The 20,062-nt window shown below is 40.9% G+C and overlaps 1 protein-coding gene across 2 annotated transcripts in view; it reads right to left on the bottom strand.

Annotated features, from left to right (window-relative positions):
- DIS3L2 (DIS3 like 3'-5' exoribonuclease 2) overlaps positions 1-20,062 on the bottom strand; it is a 663,234-nt gene that overhangs the window by 487,538 nt on the left and 155,634 nt on the right. For both annotated transcript variants that reach the window (XM_073589330.1, XM_073589329.1), the window contains one exon: positions 14,647-14,827. In XM_073589330.1, the coding sequence (XP_073445431.1) occupies positions 14,647-14,827 (181 nt within the window). The remainder of the gene's footprint in view (positions 1-14,646; positions 14,828-20,062) is intronic.

The raw sequence follows: 20,062 nt of genomic DNA, 5'->3' as shown, positions 1-20,062 counted from the left end.
CATGAGACATCAAAAATCTTCCAGTTTGCTGGTACTGTAATATGCTGCAGAATTTCAATTGAGAACTTATACGGAAAAGCTGCAGTATTTTTAACATTTGTAAAACGCCTGATCATGTTAACAGTCCACACTGCAAATGGTTTTTTTTTCCCTTTTCATTTTACAGTATATTACAAGTTATATTAAATGGTGGCATTCAAATCTACAACTCAAAAAAAAAAAAAAAAAAAAAAAATCTAAAAAAATTGAGCTTTCATATGGGTGTGTTGCCACACATTAATGATCCACAGAGACAAACATGGAAGCTCTGCATGAAGTTTAGGACTCTACATAAGACTTGAGCATCATGGGTCCTACACCATAGATGTTGCTACAGATCTGCAGCATTTTTGCTTTAAACAATGCATTATAGAGCTGCCACTGCAGACTTCCCTTAAAGTGAACCTGATCGCTTCCCCAGACCCCCCACACTGCCACCATGTATTCATTGCTATCTTTATACCCTTCCTAAAAAGCCCTTTTTATTGTCTTCTTGATTGCTATACTCAAAGAAAACATTTTAAAACTGTGCTGGCAATATGCTAATTAATGGGAGCATTGTTTTTCCCAAACTAGTCACATTACTAATAACGCTATCACGTCCCTGTGCGAGCGAATACCATGACTTAAGCCCCCGTTACACACTACGATATCACTAGCAATATCGCTGTAAAGTCACCGATTTTGTGATGTTGCAGCGATATTGCTAGCGATATCGCTGCATGTGATACTTACCTCCGACCGGCTCCCCCCGCTGGTTATCGCTGATCGCGCGAGAAGCTCCTGGATCATTTCTCGTCGGTCACTTCCTGCGGCGCTTCCTGCTTTGACGACGAGCGACGCGTGGAGCCGGGCGGGAGGACGCAGGATCGCCGCGTCTGACAGGTAAGTAGCGACCCCCGTCCCCAGCGATGTCGCTGGTGAGATCAGCCTGTGTGGCAGCTCACTAGCGACCACCTAGCGATGTACCAGCGATCCTGACCGCATCATATCGCTGGTCGGGATTGCTGGTGCATCGCTAGGTGTAACGGTACCCTTAGGGCCCCGTCACACATAGCGACGCACCAGCGATCCAGACAACGATATGACCTTAAATTCAAAGGATTAAGGGGTGCTCACTCTAGAAATTACTTATGAAACTGGTGCTGTGAAAAAATTAGTCCAAAATAGTCAGAAAAACTTCGGCACTCAAAATTGTTATTTTTTCTCACAAATTGTCAGGCAAAGGCTTTTTACAAAAGAAAATCAGGGCATATAAGACAACCCTTTAAAAAAATTATTCTTGAACATTCAGACACTTGCAACGTTTCAGCCAATATAAGCCTTTGTCAAGCCTACATCTGAAATATGCGGGATCAGTATGTCTAACTCATTAGAATCCACAAGTAGGACAATCAGTAACCGTGCTATCCCCAAACATGGAACAAAAGAATTTACTGCCTGTCAGGAAGCCGTTACCACATGTGAGTCTGGTTGTGTCTTATATGCCCTGATTTTCTTTTGTAAAAAGCCTGACATTTTGTGAAAAAAACATAAAAACAATTTTGAGTGCCAAAGTTTTTCTAACGATATGACCTTGTCAGCATCACTGGTGTGTCGCTACATGAACGCTGATGAGCTGCCAAACAAGCAGCTTCACCAGCGACACGCGGGTAACAAGGGACGCACGTCACTTAGTTACCCGCTGTGTATGTTAGAAAACAGCAAGCTGGTGCAGGGAGCTGGTAACCAAGGTAAACATCGGGTTTCTAAGTGCCGCGCGGCGCTTAGAAACACGATGTTTACCAGCTCCCTGCACCAGCATGCTGGTTTCTAACGTACACATCTGGCTTCTAAGCGCCGCGCGGCGCTTAGAAACCCGATGTTTACCTTGGTTACCAGGCTCCAGCTCGCTGTTCGCTGGTCTCCCGCCTGCCACACGCAGCGATGCGTGCTTGCCAGCGGGAGACCAGCGATCAAAAAAATGTTCTGGCCATTCGAGGACGATCAGCGATACCCGGCAGTGGGGCCGGTCGATAAGTGTCACACACAGCGATCTCGCTGGTGAGATCGCTGTTGCGTCACAAAACTTGTGACTCAGCAGAGATCTCGCTAGCGAGATCGCCGTGTGTGACAGGGGCGTTAAGGTCCTGTTTCACATAGCAGCGCACCAGTGATCCCAACAGCGATACGACCTGGTAAGGATCGCTGGTGCGTCGCTACATGGTCGCTAGTAAGCTGCCAAACAGGCAGATGTCTTCAGCGACGCAGCAACGATCCGGCGATCCGTATAATGACCTAGGCGGTCGTTGGTACCTTGTCACAGCAGCTATTGTGACGATTCCCGCCTGCGTCCCTGAGTTCTGCGTCGCCAACTAGGTCGCTCGTCGGCATCAAACACAGCGACGCATGCTGACTAGCGGGACGCCGGCGACAAAAAAATGGCCCAGGACAGTGGAGCACGATCAGTGATAACCAGCGGTGAGCCGGTCGCCGCTGCGTGTCATATGTAGCGAGATCGCTGTTGCATCACAAAATCGGTGACGCTTCAGTGATCTCGCTATGTGAGACGGGGGCTTTAGAATAACTACATCACTGCAGGCTCTTTGCAAATATCCAACAACGTGCAGTAAGTTGGGGAGTTGGCAGTGTGCTGGTGGACCCTCAGTGCGTACACCCACCTAACTGCACATTGTCATGAAGGCAGAGATTGGCAAAGTGCCGGCAATAATGCAACTCTTACAAATCATGTCACTTACTCCCACAGGGACATAACATTAGCAGGATGACTAGTCTAAAAAAAAACAAAAAACCATGACTATCTACCCACTAGTTAAAACACCGCAAGCCAGTGTTATAAAATGAGCTTCTGCCATATGCCGAAATCAATTAGACAATGAAAATGGCTTGTTAGTAAGGATATAAAGAAAGCAATAATTTCATAGTGACTGAAGGGCCTGGGAAAGTGGACAGATTCCCTTTATGACAGATAGAGACCTGCTGCAAAAAGAGTAAACCGCAAATCAGCAAATTGTGAATATACGCCGCCAAAGGGGTTAGTCAAACAAAAGCAAATAAATGCCTTTTCTTTACCTATTTGAAGGGGCCAGTTTCAATTTTTTTTGCATGTATTCTGGCATAAAAAGCTTTGAAGCCTTGTGCAGTACACACTTTTGAAAATATTACCCCAGGAGTGGCTGGAGTGAGATTTGTGGTTAGGCACATGTCAGTCGTTTTATGGTCCCGATTCATGAAAAGGTATACCCCTCTTCATGAATCAGGAATGTGTGACTACAGCACTCCCCTTCATGAATACCAGTGTGAACACCAGTCTTTTTGAATTGGGCCCAATGTCATTAAAGGGGTTGTCCACTAAAGGGACAACCCCTTCACATTTCTCATTTTTGGCCCCGTTAAACTAAAAACGCCTGTTTCAGAGGTGATGGCACTCACATTCCCATTGCTCACATGAGGTTATGTAAAACGTGTGCGGCGCCCAAATCAGTGGAGGATTCACTATCCTCACATGGACCATAAACAGGGAGTCGGGGTTGCGTCTGCTCTCCGACTTGCTCTTGAGATTCAATTTGTCCTAAAGCAGGAACTTCTAGAAAAGGTTGTGCAGCACTCCAGTTAGGAATGTGGTGCACAAATAGGACACCACTCCAAAATATTTAATGAAAAATTCAGCACTCCCAAATTTGTGATGCAAAAATCACATAGAATTTTATTGACAAATTACACAGGTCTGCAAAAAAAAAAAATATTTCAAGAGCTGTTTTGGTTATTCCACGTAATCTGTATGTTTTTGAGTGCACTGAATCCGAAAATGACCTCCGTTTTGTCATAGGACATAACATTTTCTGACAATTTAAGTAACTATGTTAAATAAGACAATACCTCAAAATAAATGAAAATAGAATCATAAAATTAATTTTTTATTACAAATGTTTCATGAAAATCATTTTTTTTTAACTGCAATGAGCTCACTAACACTAAAATCGATTCTTCTTCCCTGTGAGGCTTCTCTTGGTACATGTACGCTTGTGAGTAGCATCTGTAATGTCTCTCTGAAGTGTCCAACAGTAGTCTGCCATCATTGTAATGCTCCATCTTCCCTGGTATCTTCTTTCCATCTCTTTAATGTCTTGGTGGAATCGTTCAACTTGCTCTTCACTCACAGCTCCCAAATTTTCAGGAAAGTTGTCAAGGTGGGAATGGATGAAATGCACTTTCAAACTCATCAGGCAGCCTAAAGCTTGAAATGCTTTCAGCATTCATCCGACGATTTTTTTGTAGTCAGGGTCTTTGGTATTGCCTAAAAATTTCTCTACGACCTCTTTAAATGCAATTCACCCTCCTTTTTGAGGATGCGTCATGGTATTGATAAACTCTTGATCAGCTATAAGCCTTCTAATGTCTGGTCCGACGAACACACCTTCCTTTAATTTTGCCTCAGAGAGGCCTGGAAACTTGGTGACCAAGTATTTGAAGCATTCTCCATCTTTTGGAATTGATTTTACGAATTGCTTCATCAATCCCAATTTGATGTGGCGAGGTGGTAGAAGAACTTTATGGGGAGGAGCCAAAGTTTCTCGGAGGACATTTTTTTCCATCAACTGTGAGCACCCTCGGCTGCCAATTCTTCTTGGTCCAGTGATTTTGTCGGTCTCGACTGTCCCATAGACACAGAAAACAAGGGTATTTGGTATACCCAGCTTGTTGCCCGAGCAGCATGCACAAGACTTTCAAATCCCCGCACAATTGCCAATTGTGGTCTTCATATTTAAGTTTACGAAGAACCAATTCCAAGTTCTCGTAGGTTTCCTTGAGGTGTACGGAATGACCTACAGGGATGGAAGCATAAAAACCGCCATTGTGGAGTAAAACTGCTTTGAGACTTTTTGAAGAATCTATAAAAAGACGCCATTACGCTGAATCATATTTGATTTTGAATTGACCCATCAAACCTTCGACATCGATACAATAAACCAACTTATCTTCCTTGGCAAAGTAAGGAACGAAATCATCTTCACGATGTCTGAACCATGAAAAGGACACTCCTGGCAACAATTCTTGCTTTTGAGCCTTGATCAGAGTAACTCAGCGGCATCTTTGGGAAGATTCAAGTCTCTTACCAAATCATTCATCTCCTCCTGGGAAAACAGCTTTGGTCTTGTATCATCTTCAAAGTCAGAACTTGATTCATCATCTGGTTCAGGTATGACTCCACCTTCATCAGAGCTAGTTAACTCTTCCAAGGTAGCAGGAGCCTTGGGTACTGGTATATCTGGGCCATGGGGGATGGGACGAATTGCTGAGTGAATATTGGGGTATGAAATGGAATGCTTCCATTTTGAATTCTACCCTTTCACATCGCATGAACAAAAGTAACAGTCTTTACTATGGTTCTATTGCTCTCGCCATACCATAGGAATCCCATAACTGAAAGCTTTTTTCTTACCCTTGAACCAATTTCGGAGGTCCTCAACATACCGTTTGCACACTTTATGAGGTGCCCAAGCTTAATCTTGATCTCCAAGCTTTAGTCTGAAATATGCGAAGTATACTTTTTCCACAAAGTCTGTAATATTCAGCTGTTGCTTCAACACTGTATATTCACCACAAATGTAACAGAAACTGTCAGGCGAATTAATACACTTCCGCTGAGCCATAATGCTAATTTTGGGAAACACGGTTGAATATGATGAACTAACACGAACTGAGATTAAAAAGTGTGAACAGGCGAGAACTAAGATAAAACAATTGAAACAAGCCCGGGCATGTCAGAGCCCTCTCGTTCAGCTTGCAACATGTTGATGCTGGTTTCATTAGCTCACTCTGCAAGTTCTTTTCTTTGAAAGTTATATTTTTTTGGCATTGTATATCTTCAATGCATTGATGTGAATTAATTAATAGTAATTTTTACTTTCAAAACCATAAGATAAAGAAAAAAAAAATTGAGGAAAATGTACTAAATTTGAAGAGAATTTTGCATTTTGTGGCAAATCCTGATGTCCAGGATTTTTTTCAACATTTTTTTCATTTTCAGCACACCAAAATACATGGAAATTAGATGAAAATAATCAAACCGCTTTAGTCGCAGACCTGTGTTATCCCCTGTAGACAAAAACTGTTGACGTTTCGGCCAATTCTTAGGCCTTCATCAGAGCTCTAATGAACATAGAAAAATTCCATATCAATAAAACACATTGGTGTATACATAAAACAACAATTCCATAACAGTGGTGAAAAAAAATAAAATACAAATGAACTACATAAGTCCGCTTTGAATAATCAAAACGTAGCAACAATAACACAACTTATATCTTGAGATGTATTAAACATAGCTAATTCTAGCTGTATAACATAGAAAGCAATAATATTAGAATATGCGGCTGTAGTATATACTAGACAAATAAAGTGAATATAGATACCGTGTATAGGATAATAGGAAGAAGCAGAAAGGAAAAACATACATTGTCTTCAGTGTTTGTGGACCTCAAGTCCAATATAGAGGTGAAAGAAAACATATGGTCTATAAGTAAAGGATTTTTTCATATTCATATTATGGCGCCTGACAGCATATAGGTCCCTAAATGGAAGACTGGACTCACTAAATGGCGTCACGTCCTGGTACGCTAAGGGGAATGGCACTGAAGTGCTGGAGGGAGTAGCGACATCTATGTGTAGTCAGAGTGAGTTTTTATATGAGCAGTAACACCGCATGTGAGGCACGTGTGGCGCCATGGAGCCGCGAGACCGGAAGTTCCGGGTGGAGTTACGTCACGGTAAGTGACGCTGAGCCAACCAGGAGGAAAAGGCTTCCTCCGTGTAGTACATAAACAGCGTTTGTGTCCCACTAGACTATGATTGAATGTGTGTCACAGGAAGTGACGTAACGGGCCCTTGTATTCAGGGGATAATAGTAACACACTCTGCTGAGAATTGTAAACACTGAAACAAAGGGTATGGACAAAAGGAGAGCTGAGTGTGTGATGATTGTAAAGGATATCCAAAAAGGATATATTGTATAGAGCTTCAAACCTACCTAGAGGAAAAAAAAAACAGAATAGTTGGTAATGGACTGGAAGGTTTAAAACAATTAGCTATGCTTTATACATCTCCTTAAGATATAAAGAGAAACAGAATCTCGAGCACAGAACACATGATAAAAAGCAAATTCCTAGTTTTCAAAACCTAGGATTGGGGAAATCCCTATGGAGCTCCTCCTAAGGCCTCTTTCACACTTCAGTTTTTTGCATCAGTTATAATCCGCCAAAAAGGCGGACAAGCAGAGAGAGAGAGAGAGAGAGAATTTTTTTGTCCGGCACCCAGAAAGAATTTCGGGTTAAATGAGTGTCTGGAGGATCCGCCAGAGGAAAAAACGTTACAGGCTCCGTTTTGAAATCTTTGAGGATGGTGACGGACAGCAACTTTTGGCGGATCCTCACAAAAAACGGATGCAACGGACAGCAATCCGTCACAATCTGCCATTAATGCAAGTCAATGGGGAAAAAACGGATCCTCAAAAAAAACTGAGGATCCGTTTTTTTTCAAAACCTGGCGGATTGTGACTGATTGTAAAAAACCGAAGTGTGAAAGAGGCCTTACTGAGAAACACAAAGAAGCAATGGAGCCTATAACCCATAACAAAGAGTCTGCATAGTTTCATTAAATATAAAAATATATTTTTAATTATATGCATACAAAAAGACAGACTACAATTATTTAATTCATGTGATAACCAAAACAGAGATCAGATGATGTAAAAAAAGGTGCACCGGTTAAGAACAAAGCGCACGGTTACATAATCCAGCAGTGTGGGCAAAAAATCACCACCCTAAAATACATATACATCATGATAAGTTCACACGTTAGTACAACTAAATAGTCATGTAAAATGCCAGTACCATCTCAAACAAACAAAAAGGGGGGGGAAGAGGGAAAAGACCATACCATACTTTAACCCCACAAAAATAGTTCCATACTATAACTCATGACGAAGTGTCACTACCCATCAAGAATTTCCATTGCAAAAACTGCCAACAGGGTGGGGAACATAAAGTGGATGAAAGAGGTCTAATGGTCAATTACCCATGCTGGAGTCCATGAACACGTACGCGCGTTTCGCGGTAGCTTCTTCAGGGGGAAGGGAAAAAACCAGATGTGCCAAGTGTCCCTCTCATGCCTCTTAACCCCTTCCCGACCAACAACGCCACATAGGAGTCACGAAAACTGGTGCCAATCTGACCAGTGACACCTATGTGGCGTCATGACTTTAAAGCCCCCCTGCGGGTCGGGTGACCAGGGCCACTGAAAGGTCACCCGACCCACAGATACAGGGGGCTTTGTTCTTCACCACAGGGGGCATGGCTTCGCCCCCACGTGGCTACGATGGCTCTGATTGGCTGTTAAAAGTGAAACAGCCAATCAGAGCGATCGCAATATTTCATCAATGAAAATTGATGAAATATTACAATCCAGCCATGGCCGATGCTGAAATAGCATCGGACATGGCTGGAGACACAAAGTTACCCCCCCCCCCACCGACTGACGGTGGCGATCGTCCGCCGCTGTCACAATCTGCCCCCCTCCCCCTCCCCTCCGCTCCCCCCACCTTTCGATCCCCCCACCCCACAATACTCACTAACCCCCCTGGCCGTCCCGGTGTCCCGCCATCTGGGTCTATGGGCGCCGCAATCTTGGAAACTGGCGGGCGCATGCACAGTGCGCCCACCGGCATTTCCCGGCGGCAGATTCATTTTTTTTATTTTGATCACTGTGATACTCACAGTGATCAAAATAAAAAAAAAAAAAAGTAAATCATCGCCCCCCCTTATCACCCCCCATAGGGACAAATAATAAAATATTTTTATTTTTCAATTAGGGTTAGAAATAGGGCTAAGGTTAGGGGTGGGTTGGGGTTGGGATTAGGGTTTAGAGTTGGTATTAGGGTTAGGGGTGTGTTGGGGTTATGATTAGGGGTGTGTTGGGGTTAGGGTTGGCGATAGAATTGAGGGGTTTCCACTGTTTAGGCACATCAGGGGGTCTACAAACACTACATGGCGCCACCATTTATTCCAGCCAATTTTGCGTTCAAAAAGTTGAACAGTGCTGCCTCCATTCCGAGCCCCGACGTGTGCCCAAACAGTGGTTTACCCCCACATATGGGGTATCAGTGTACTCAGGAAAAATTCCACAAGAACTTTGAGGGTCTAATTTCTCCTGTTAGCCTTGGGAAAATTAAAAATTGGGGCTAAAAAAAAATTTGTGGAGAAAATTTTTTTATTTTCACAGCTCTGCGTTATAAGCTTCTGTGAAGCACTTAGGGGTTCAACGTGCTCACCACGCATCTAGATTAGTTCCTCGGGTGGTCTAGTTTCCAAAATGGGGTCACTTGTGGGGGGTTTCCACTGTTTAGGTACATCAGGGGCTCTGCAAACGTAACATGACGCCCGCAGACCATTCCATCAAGTCGACATTTAAAAACGTCACTACTTCCCTTCAGAGCCCCAACGTGTGCCCAAACAGTGGTCCCCCCACTTATGGGGGTACCAGAATACTTAGGACAAACTGGACAACAACTTTTGGGGTCCAATTTATCTTATTACCCTTGTGAAAATAAAAAATAGTGGGCTAAAATTCATTTTTTGATTTTTGAGCGGAAAAAAATATTTTTTATTTTCACGGTTCTGCGTTATACACTTCTGTGAAGCACTTGGGGGTTCAATGTGCTCACCACACATCTAGATAAGCTCCTTAGGGGGTCTAGTTTACAAAATGGGGTCACTTGTGGGGGAGCTCCAATGTTTAAGCACACAGGGGCTCTCCAAACACATGGTGTCCGCTAACGATTGGAGCTAATTTTCCATTCAAAAAGTCAAATGGCGCTCCTTCCCTTCCGGGCCCTGCCGTGCACCCAAACAGTGGTTTATGACCACATATGAGGTGTGTTTTTTTATATATATATATATATATATATATATATATATATATATATATATATATATATATATATATATATATATATCTTTTAAATATATAAATATGAATATAATTTATCATTCTTAATGAGTCCGGCTGTAAAGCAGAATATTGAGGGAATTCAAGCAGCTCCACATTCCATTATTTCAAGAATTCCGAAGGCCAGGCATATAGAATGGTTCCAGAAATATAGTATCACAAACTAAATAAAGGCGAAACATAAAATTAAAAGCAAAATATAGTGACCATTAGAAAGCAAACCATGTGAGCTCACAAATAAGAGAAGCCAAGTTGTTCATTTAAGTCTAGAGGAACCATAGTCCCCAAAGTTACAATCCAGCAACATTCGTTTTGCGTGAGGAGACGAATATTATCGCCACCCCGGACCCCCATATTAACATGGTCAATTCCTCTAATTTTCAGATCGCCTGGATTACACTTATGTTTCAATTTAAAATGCCTGGGGATTGTTTTAAGAGAATCCACATCCTCCACATCACGTGCAGCCTCAATGTCCCTAATATGTTCCCGGGTTCTCACCCGTAATTCTCTAGACGTTAGGCCAACGTAAATCAACTTACAACTACAGATAGTGTAGTAAATCACATGTGTGGTAGAACAGGTGATATAATCCCTAATTGATAATACCTTGAGGCCGTCCGATGATGCGAAGGTCGTGGCCCTCACGATTCCTACAGGCTAGAAATTTTCCACATGGGAAGAATCCATTGTTTCTCCCTTTAGAGCCAAACAAAAAGCGTGATTTAGAAGTGTAATGGCTTGATACCAAAATATCCTTTAATTTTTTTTTTTTTTTTTTTTTTGCACATGATGTGGAGGACGTGGATTCTCTTAAAACAATCCCCAGGCATTTTAAATTGAAACAGAAGTGTAATCCAGGTGACCTGAAAATTAGAGGAATTGACAACGTTAATATGGGGGTCCGGGGTGGCAATAGTATTCGTCTCCTCACGCAAAAAGAATGTTGCTGGATTGTAACTTTGTTTGCTTTCTAATGGTCACTATATTTTATATATTTTGCTTTTAATTTTATGTTGTTTCTCCTTTTAGTTTGTGATACTATATTTCGGGAACCATTCTACAGTCATGGCCAAAAGATTTGAGAATGACACATATTAATTTTTACAAAGTCTACTGCTTCATTTTTTCTAATGGCAATTTGCATATACTCCAGAATGTTATAAAGAGTGATCAGCTTAACAGCAATTACTTGCAAAGTCAAAGTTTGCCTAGAAAATGAACTTTATCCCCCCCAAACACATTTCAACATCATTGCAGCCCTGCCTTAAAAGGACCAGCTAACATCGTTTCAGTGATTGCTCCATTAACACAGGTGTGGGTGTTGGAGGACAGGGCTGGAGATCAATCTGTCATGATTAAGTAAGAATGACACCACTGGACACTTTAAAAGGAGGCTGGTGCTTGGCATCATTGTTTCTCTTCTGTTAACCATGGTTATCTCTAAAGAAACACGTACAGTCATCATTGCACTGCACAAAAATGGCCTAACAGGGAAGAGTATCGCAGCTAGAAAGATTACACCTCAGTCAACAATCTATCGCATCATCAAGAACTTCAAGGAGAGAGGTTCCCTTGTTGCCAAAAAGGCTCCAGGGAGCCCAAGAAAGACCAGCAAGCGCCAGGGCCGTCTCTTAAGTGTTTCAGCTGCGGGATTGGGCTACCAGCAGTGAAGAGCTTGCTCAGGAATGGCAGCAGGCAGGTGTGAGTGCATCTGCACGCGCTGTGAGGCGGAGACTCTTGGAGCAGGGCCTGGTCTCAAGGAGGGCAGCAAAGAAGCCTCTTCTCTCCAGGAAAAACATCATGGACAGACTGATATTCTGCAAGAGGTACAGGGAGTGGACTGCTGAGGACTGGGGTAAAGTCGTTTTCTCTGATGAATCCCCTTTTCGATTGCTTGGGACATCTGGAAAACGGCTTATTCGGAGAAGACCAGGTGAGCGCTACCACCAGTCTTGTCTCATGCCAACTGTCAAGCATCCTGAAACCATTCATGTGTGGGGTTGCTTCTCAGCCAAGGGAATGGGCTCTCTCAGTCTTGCCTAAAAACACAGCCATGAATAAAGAATGGTACCAGAATGTCCTCAAAGAGCAACTTCTCCCAACCGTCCAAGAGCAGTTTGGCGATCAACAATGCCTTTTTCAACATGATGGAGCACCTTGCCATAAAGCAAAGTTGATCACTAAATGGCTCAGGGAACAAAACATAGAGATTTTGGGACCATGGCCTGGAAACTCCCCAGATCTTAATCCCATTGAGAACTTGTGGTCAATCATCAAGAGACGGGTGGACAAACAAAAACCTTCAAATTCAGACAAAATAAAAGCATTGATTTTGCAAGAATGGACTGTTATCAGTCAGGATTTGATCCAGAAGTTGATTGAGAGCATGCCAGGGAGAATTGCTGAGGTCCTGAAGAAGAAGGGTCAACACTGCAAATATTGACTTGCTGCATTAACTCATTCTAACTGTCAATATAACCTTTTGCTACTGATATGATTGCAATTATATTTCTGTATGTGATAAAAACATCTGACAAACACATAAAAACCAGAGGCCGGCAGATCATGTGAAAATATAATATTTGTGTCATTCTCAAAACTTTTGGCCATGACTGTATATGCCTGGCCTTCGGAATTCTTGAAATAATGGAATGTGGAGCTGCTTGAATTCCCTCAATATTCTGCTTTACAGCCGGACTCATTAAGAATGATAAATTATATTCATATTTATATATTTAAAAGTTCTTTATATATATTTCTAATATGTATTAACTTTTGTGATTATTTAACTAAAATGCAATTGTTATTGGCCCTTTTGGTAAGGCGGCTTTGCATTTATCTATTGAGTTCCGGGTTCTTTTTTGCTGTTCAGCGTTTGGATGAATAGTGGGCATTATTTGCCCATCAACAACATGGCGGCGCCTGACACTTCTCACTAATGCGCATGTCCTGGGTGTGGGCGCTGCTACCGGCGCCAATTCTGGTGTCCTTCTGTGACGTCGCGGTTCACGCAGGCACAGTGTGGATCGCGTCGCCATTTTGACGCCGGGGCTGTCGCTCGGTGCGGCCCCCGCTAACCCATGACATGCGCCACCAATGGTTCGTCCTGGTCAGGTATTGAAGAGGCATGAGAGGGACACTTAGCACATCCGTTTTATTCCCTTCCCCCCCCGAAGAAGCTACCGCATAAGTGTTCATGGACTCCAGCATGGGTAATTGACCATTAAACCTCTTTCATCCCCTTTATGTTCCCTACCATGTGGGCAGTTTTTGTAAGGGAAATTCTTAATGGGTAGTGACACTTCGTCATGAGTTATAGGATGGAACTCTTTTTGTGGGGATAAAGTATGGTATAGTCTTTTCCTTTTTGTTTGTTATGTTTGAGATTGCACTGGCATTATACATGACTATTTAGTTCTACTAACATGTGAACTTATAATGTATATGTATTTTAGGGTGGTGATTTTTTGCCCACACTGCTGGATTATGTAACAGTACGCTTTGTTCTTAACCGGTGCACCTTGATTTACACCATCTGATCTCGGTTTTGGTTATCACATTTATTAAATAATTGTAGTCTGTCTTTTTTATGCAAATAATTAAAAATATATTTTTATATTTAATGAAACTATGCAGACTCTTCGTTATGGGTTATAGGCTCCATTGCTTGTGTGTTTCTTCTTAAGATATAAGTAGTGTTATTAACCCTGTGTTGGTACATTTTGATTATTCAAAGCGGACTTATGTACTTCATTTGTATTTTATTTCTTTTCTTTCACCACTGTTATGGACTTATGTTCTTTTATGTATACACCAATGCATTATATTGATATGGAATTTTTCTATGTTTATTCATTAGAGTTCTGATGAAAGCCTAAGTATTGGCCGAAACATCAACAGTTTTTGTCTACAGTGGATAATTTGTCAATAAAATTCTATATATGATTTTTGCATCACAAATTTGGGAGTGCTGAATTTTTCTTTAAATATTTTGTCCTAAAGTAGGGACAGCGTCACCAGCTGATCAGGCGCTAGGATCACGTGACAAACTCACGCGAGCTCCGAAGATGTGAGTGCAGACACTGCTGGAATGGCGCAGACACTGGCGGCTAGTATAGGTGTTTTTATTTGAAAGGGGCAAACCATGAGAATGAGAAGGGGTTGGTCCTAGTAGCGAGTCATTTTTATCCCTTATTTTTCATTAAAATACTGTACTGTCCATAAAAAGCAGCATTACTATCTGAACACATCCTTTTACAAGAAAGAGAAATGTAGACTTTCTAATGTGCCTATATTCACAATTGCCTGTAATTTTAATGATTCCAAACTGGTGCAAGAAAACAGGCAGCCTAGTGACTGCTGACAATTGGAGGGTGGCATAAACTAATCAAGCTCTCTTCAGGACGGCAAATCAAATGGTTATCAGGCAATGTATAACCTGTGGGTAGAGTAACAGTTCTCACTGAAAGTATTAGATTTCTGTTACAAACAGAACTGTGCATTAAGGACAGAAGTGTCCTGGGAAAACCTTTTACCTTAAATTTAAAGGTTGCATGTACGAAGTCATGTATTAGAATGCAAGAAAAAAAAACAACTTGCCATTTTCAGCAATAAGAGATAACCTAGTCTGGAGGTCTTCTATGCCACACTCGAACTGGGCTTCTATAATGAGATCCGGGCTTTTTGATCCATCCCGTAAATGACTGGAAGCGGCAACGGGCTGTACAGTGTCAATTGCTGCAGATGTTTTGTCACCATCACCGAGGTCCGGTTTTATAACCTGCATAAAAAAGAAAAAAAAAATATTCAGAGAGATGTAATATGTACGCACCCTTTCTATTCCAGCCCACCTGTTTACACTGGTTGGCAGAAGTCTTAGGGTATGTGCACACATTGCAGATTAGCCTGCGGATTTTTCTGCAGAGAATCCGCATCTCCTGGCAGATAAAGCAGTGCAAAATGGAGGGGGGGGGGGGGGAAGATTGGGAGAGAGTGATTTTTAGGTGCCAGAATGGAAACCACAACCGCGGATGTGCAATAAGATTTGACATGCTGCGGAAAATATAACTGGGCATTTCCCATTCATTAACATTGTGTGCACAACGCACTGTGGATTTGAGGCAATTCCACGCGCCCAAAAACGCTGCAGAAACGCATCAAAATCCGCAACATGTGCACATACCCTCAGACTGTGTGCAGAGAAGATGAATGGGGAGCATCAGGGACGCTGTGTCGAAACAGTGGGGAGTAAGCCGCTAAAGAATGCTAACGGAGTTATGCAAAGCATTTTCTAAATTTTTCTTAAAAACGTATGTCACCCCAACTCTAGGGTTTTCCCTGCTGCGCGTTTTAGGCCAGCTTCACACATTTACAATTCACAGTCCATGTATAGGCAGCAATTTCCAGACTGACCAGAAACAGCCTAATACATGCCTTTGAGGCGGTTTATGTTGAGAGACTGGTCTGTCCAGATGTTCCAATCTGTTACAGGAAGACCCCTGAAGCCAGCTTAAAGGTCCCCCATACACATTTAACGGTCGGACGGACACTCAATTGGCAAACTGCTATCACAGCAGATTCCAGCTTAACTTCAGGAAGAACAAAAAGGACAAAATGCTAAAATTCAACAAGCCAGATGCTTATTTTCCCCAAAAAGGTGTTGGGTAAAAGTAGTGAGGCCCCATACACACACTGTCAGCAGGTCCCACCACTATCAGCACGATAGGCAGACTTTAGTCTACTATGTATGGAGGCCTTGAAACTGCTTTATCATAAAGTCACCATAGTAGCTGATCACACAGAAATGACTGCTATATTGTAACATTAAGTGACAAACAGGTATGTGGTAAACAGCCATCATTTAAAGGAAAGGGTACTAATTTTAGTCAGTGGAAAATTAATGGGTGTTGTGCACTTGTTTATTTACAGCATTCAATCATTGCAAAACCTACACGAAGCTGCACATGTTAAGTTACCATATGTGCATGGAGCCAATCTTTCTCAAAGATTTGGAAAGGAGAAGCGATTGTATTCAATTCAAAATAGTGGAACATCTCTAAGTAGTAATCCCAACCGCCTAGAAAAGAGTGGCAATTAACACCTATTCTGGAATTAAGTCAATTGGCAGCAAGACTTGCTATTTCGCCTAAGACTCAGCTGTCTGTGCAGTAGACCTTTCAGGCTTTAAATAGTAGATGGTGGTTGCATCGCTTTCCCCTAGGAAATCAAAATGGTCATCAATGACCTGGGAAAACTATTTTAATCTGACATCTAAAAAATAAAAAGTTCTGCATATGTTAAACACAAGGACAAAGAAACAAAACCATAAAATAAGTAGCTTTTCTTTAGACAGCAGAATCTAAAAAGTCAATTTACAAATATTCATTTTTATTGAATTGTAGAGAAAAAAACGTATTTACATAACATACAACTCATCCAGAGTAACTAAAATGAGCAGACCATTGGAAAGTAACGCCGAAGGGCAATAGGTCAACAAGTACAAAGTGGAGTTCTGCCATATAGTGTCCTTCCTAACGCAACTTCTATTGATCATGTGATACAGAGGGACCAGAGCAGAAACCCATATCTGTGTACTATGTGTAGGTGACATCTCAGCTAGTCTCCACTCACCAGCTCAGACAACAGAAAATTATAGATCGTTTAACCTTTTGCAGGTTCTGATGAGAAATTTACATACCGGTAATTGCCAGGAATTAAAAAAATAAAACACAAAAATTATTTGCATTATTTGCAGTATATTTTTTACTTTTTAGTTCAGGATATTTGTGTTTTTTGTTTTCTCTGATTAATGGTCATGTGTTAATATGCACTTACATTGTGCATACACATTAACTTACTTTTCTCAGTTCCGATTTGTTTTTTATTCATTTCATTGTGCATTCAGTGCATATATGGGTGTGACCGCCCTCTTTCTGAGCTGGGAAAGCCATCCAGTCTGGCCTAAGCTGTTACTAGTGGTTCAGCCGCTCGACCCTTATTCACATTCACGCCACTTGGCAAGTGAAAAGGTTTTAAATACTAGAGTAGGGACTGTCCCACAAGGGTTGCCGTGACGTGGCGGGATGGCTTGTACATTATTTTGATCAAAATTATGTTTACTAAATACCCATATTATTATTATTACCTTTATGCATTATTTGCAGTATATTTTTTACTTTTTAGTTCAGGATATTTGTTTTTTGTTTTCTATAATTGCCAGGAATTGTATTATTTGTTAAGTACACACACATCTTAATAGTAAAAGTAACAGGTAACCACTGAGCAACTCAATGGTAAACTTTGCACACAACATTAGTGTGCACCATTGAAACTTGTAGCATTTCCAAACAGACATAGTAAAGAAACGTATGGATGAACAGATTCATACCGGAGCTCTCCAAATGCTGAACTACCCTGTCCAGAATGAGCAACAGAAATGTTAGACATTCTTTTTTCTTAAGAATAGTTTAATAAAGGTTACTAAAATAAAACAATTTCAACTGACAAGTTCACAAGACAAGTACTAAAAACAATAAGCAATTGAACAAGGTTTTTTTGTTTGTTTTTTTTTTTTTTTTTAGGAGGACCAAGATTTGGTACAAAGAGCAGCATTCCCAGATAAAAATTCTCAATGCAGAAGTCAGGGCTGTGGAGTCGGTAAGCCAAACCTGCAACTCCGACTCCTCAATTTCTCTTACACCGACTCCGACTCCAACTCCGACTCCACGACTCCGACTCCCACACATATTGCTTATATTTAAGTGAAAAATTTATTGTAGTACAATGTGAACCTCAGACATTTAATCATTTTTATGATCCCATAATCAAGATATTTAGATAGAACAGAATATATATTGGTGTACTACCCGGTTTTCATTCTTTTTGGTACAGATACGATATGGATAGACAGATATGGATAAATGGATAGATAGAGCAGATTTCTAATCTGCTTTTGCTATTGAAAACATTATCTATGAGCTCAAAAACCTTTCAGGTGATGCGGTTTTTTAAAAAGATGATCAGTTTTTGCAGCTGAAAAACGTATCCTCAAAAAACACAGGAAAAACGCTGTGTGTGAATGTAGCCTTAGAACAGGAATAGAACAGCCATTTATAGGACATTTCATAACTTTCCCAAACTCCTATTAAAAAATATTCAGCACATCCTGCATTGAATTACTGTACCCAATTTATTATATATTTTAGGAGTCGGAGTCGGTCCATTTTATACCGACTCCAACTCCGACTCCACCAAAATGAGCACCGACTCCGACTCCACAGCCCTGGCAGAAGTAGAAATGTAACAGTGTGGCTACAGGTCAATATCTAGAAACTAATAACTGTTTATGGGACATTACTGCAGTCAGCAACTAGAAGTGTTAACATGGTGTTGATAGCAATTCCATTTGTACAGCAAAAACCCTAATTAACCTACAAATCACCACTATGGCAAGTAATTGAAGGTAGATCCGATTTTGTTTATCGAGTGTTTTCAATATGTCAAGGCCAACATATACATTACAAGCTGGAAGGGAGAATGTAGATTCATATTTTATGGAGAGCGAGCAGCATGACAAAATATATTCTTTGAGCACAAAGACTTTGGAATTTAAATTAATGAATTTAGCAGAGAAAAATTAAAATTTTGACTAATAACTCATTAAAATCCTATGTGAAGTGTGGGAGAGTCCCCTGCGGCTTAAGAGTATTCAAAGAAATTTCACACTTCAAAAGAAAATAAACAATTCTCTGCTGAATGGGAAAAAAAAATTCCTAATTATTGCAGCTGGTTTTAAAATTTAACCTGTTGAACCACAAGGAGGTAGATAAAGACATTTAAAAAAAAAAAAAAAAAAAAAAAAAAGATGAATTGAAATCTAGACTCACTGGGAATCAATGGTCCGCTCTGAACAAGAGAATGGACAATAAATTAATTCCAATTCAAGCTGAGATTAAACAAAGAAAAAGAGGAATTCATCCGAGATAAAAATGATTTTGAATCTGGTAACATCTTTTCGTGGAACAAGCAGTAAGATAATTACGGCGATCATCGACCCATGAGAAACTGTTTTGAGAGGAATAAGGAAATCAACAGTAGGAGAAATAGAAAAGATTATTTGACAACGGATTCGGATTCTAGTTGTTGTGAAGATCCGTTAGTTGCAACAAGCTCCATTGATGAACATCCATTGGATACAATTGAGTCTACATCTACAGCTCTCCCTTTAGACGAAGGACACGTAGAGGAGGTGGTAAACAATCAGAGACCAAACCTCAAGAGGAAACAAGTCTCGTGGACTCCAAAACATTAAAGGGTCCCCTCTGGGGACATGGTTATTAATCTGACTGATCATTTTTTGAACCCCTCGCATATTTCGATATTATCTAAGGGGTTGGGATTTTGTATTCCTGAGGAATTTAACATGACAGATTTCAAAGTAGGTTTGTTTAAAGCAGTCAGGAAAATTCATGTATATAAATCTTTTGTTACTAAATCAATTAATGACATGAATTTAGAAGGTGAACGCCCTTGTCAAATAGGGCCATTAGGATTTTTAGCTGGCACTAATGCACTTTCCAATATTAGGGATGATTCAATCGAACTGGTGAATTTGACGGATTCACAGGCTATGAGAATTGTTAAGAATAATGGGCCTGACCTGGTTAATCCTTCTACAGGAGATGTAGCATCTACTTATATGCCCCTCGTTTCTCCAAGGAATGTAACTTACCTTTTTGAAAAACAGGTTGTTGAAGATATGGAAGCCCTTCTCTACCCTAAAGTGCCATACAATTTAATATAATTGGAAAGGCAAACATTGATCGATACTAAAGGGTGGTCAGACACAGTAGTCAGATTCGCCGATAAAGGCCGCAACACCATGTTGTTAACTAAATCCTACTATGTATTTGAGGCTAATAGACAGTTATCCGATGTTGACACATCTCAAACTCCATAAGGATCCCACTAGTAAATTTAAAAAATGAACTACATTGTTTTCTTAGAAAATATGTGG

The sequence above is a fragment of the Dendrobates tinctorius genome, unplaced genomic scaffold (genome assembly GCF_039654945.1).
Source record: "Dendrobates tinctorius isolate UK_male_01 unplaced genomic scaffold, ASM3965494v1 ptg000107l, whole genome shotgun sequence".
NCBI classification, from domain to species: domain Eukaryota; kingdom Metazoa; phylum Chordata; class Amphibia; order Anura; family Dendrobatidae; genus Dendrobates; species Dendrobates tinctorius.
The sequence above is the reverse complement of the archived record's forward strand: the minus strand, read 5'-3'. Positions and strand labels throughout refer to the sequence as shown.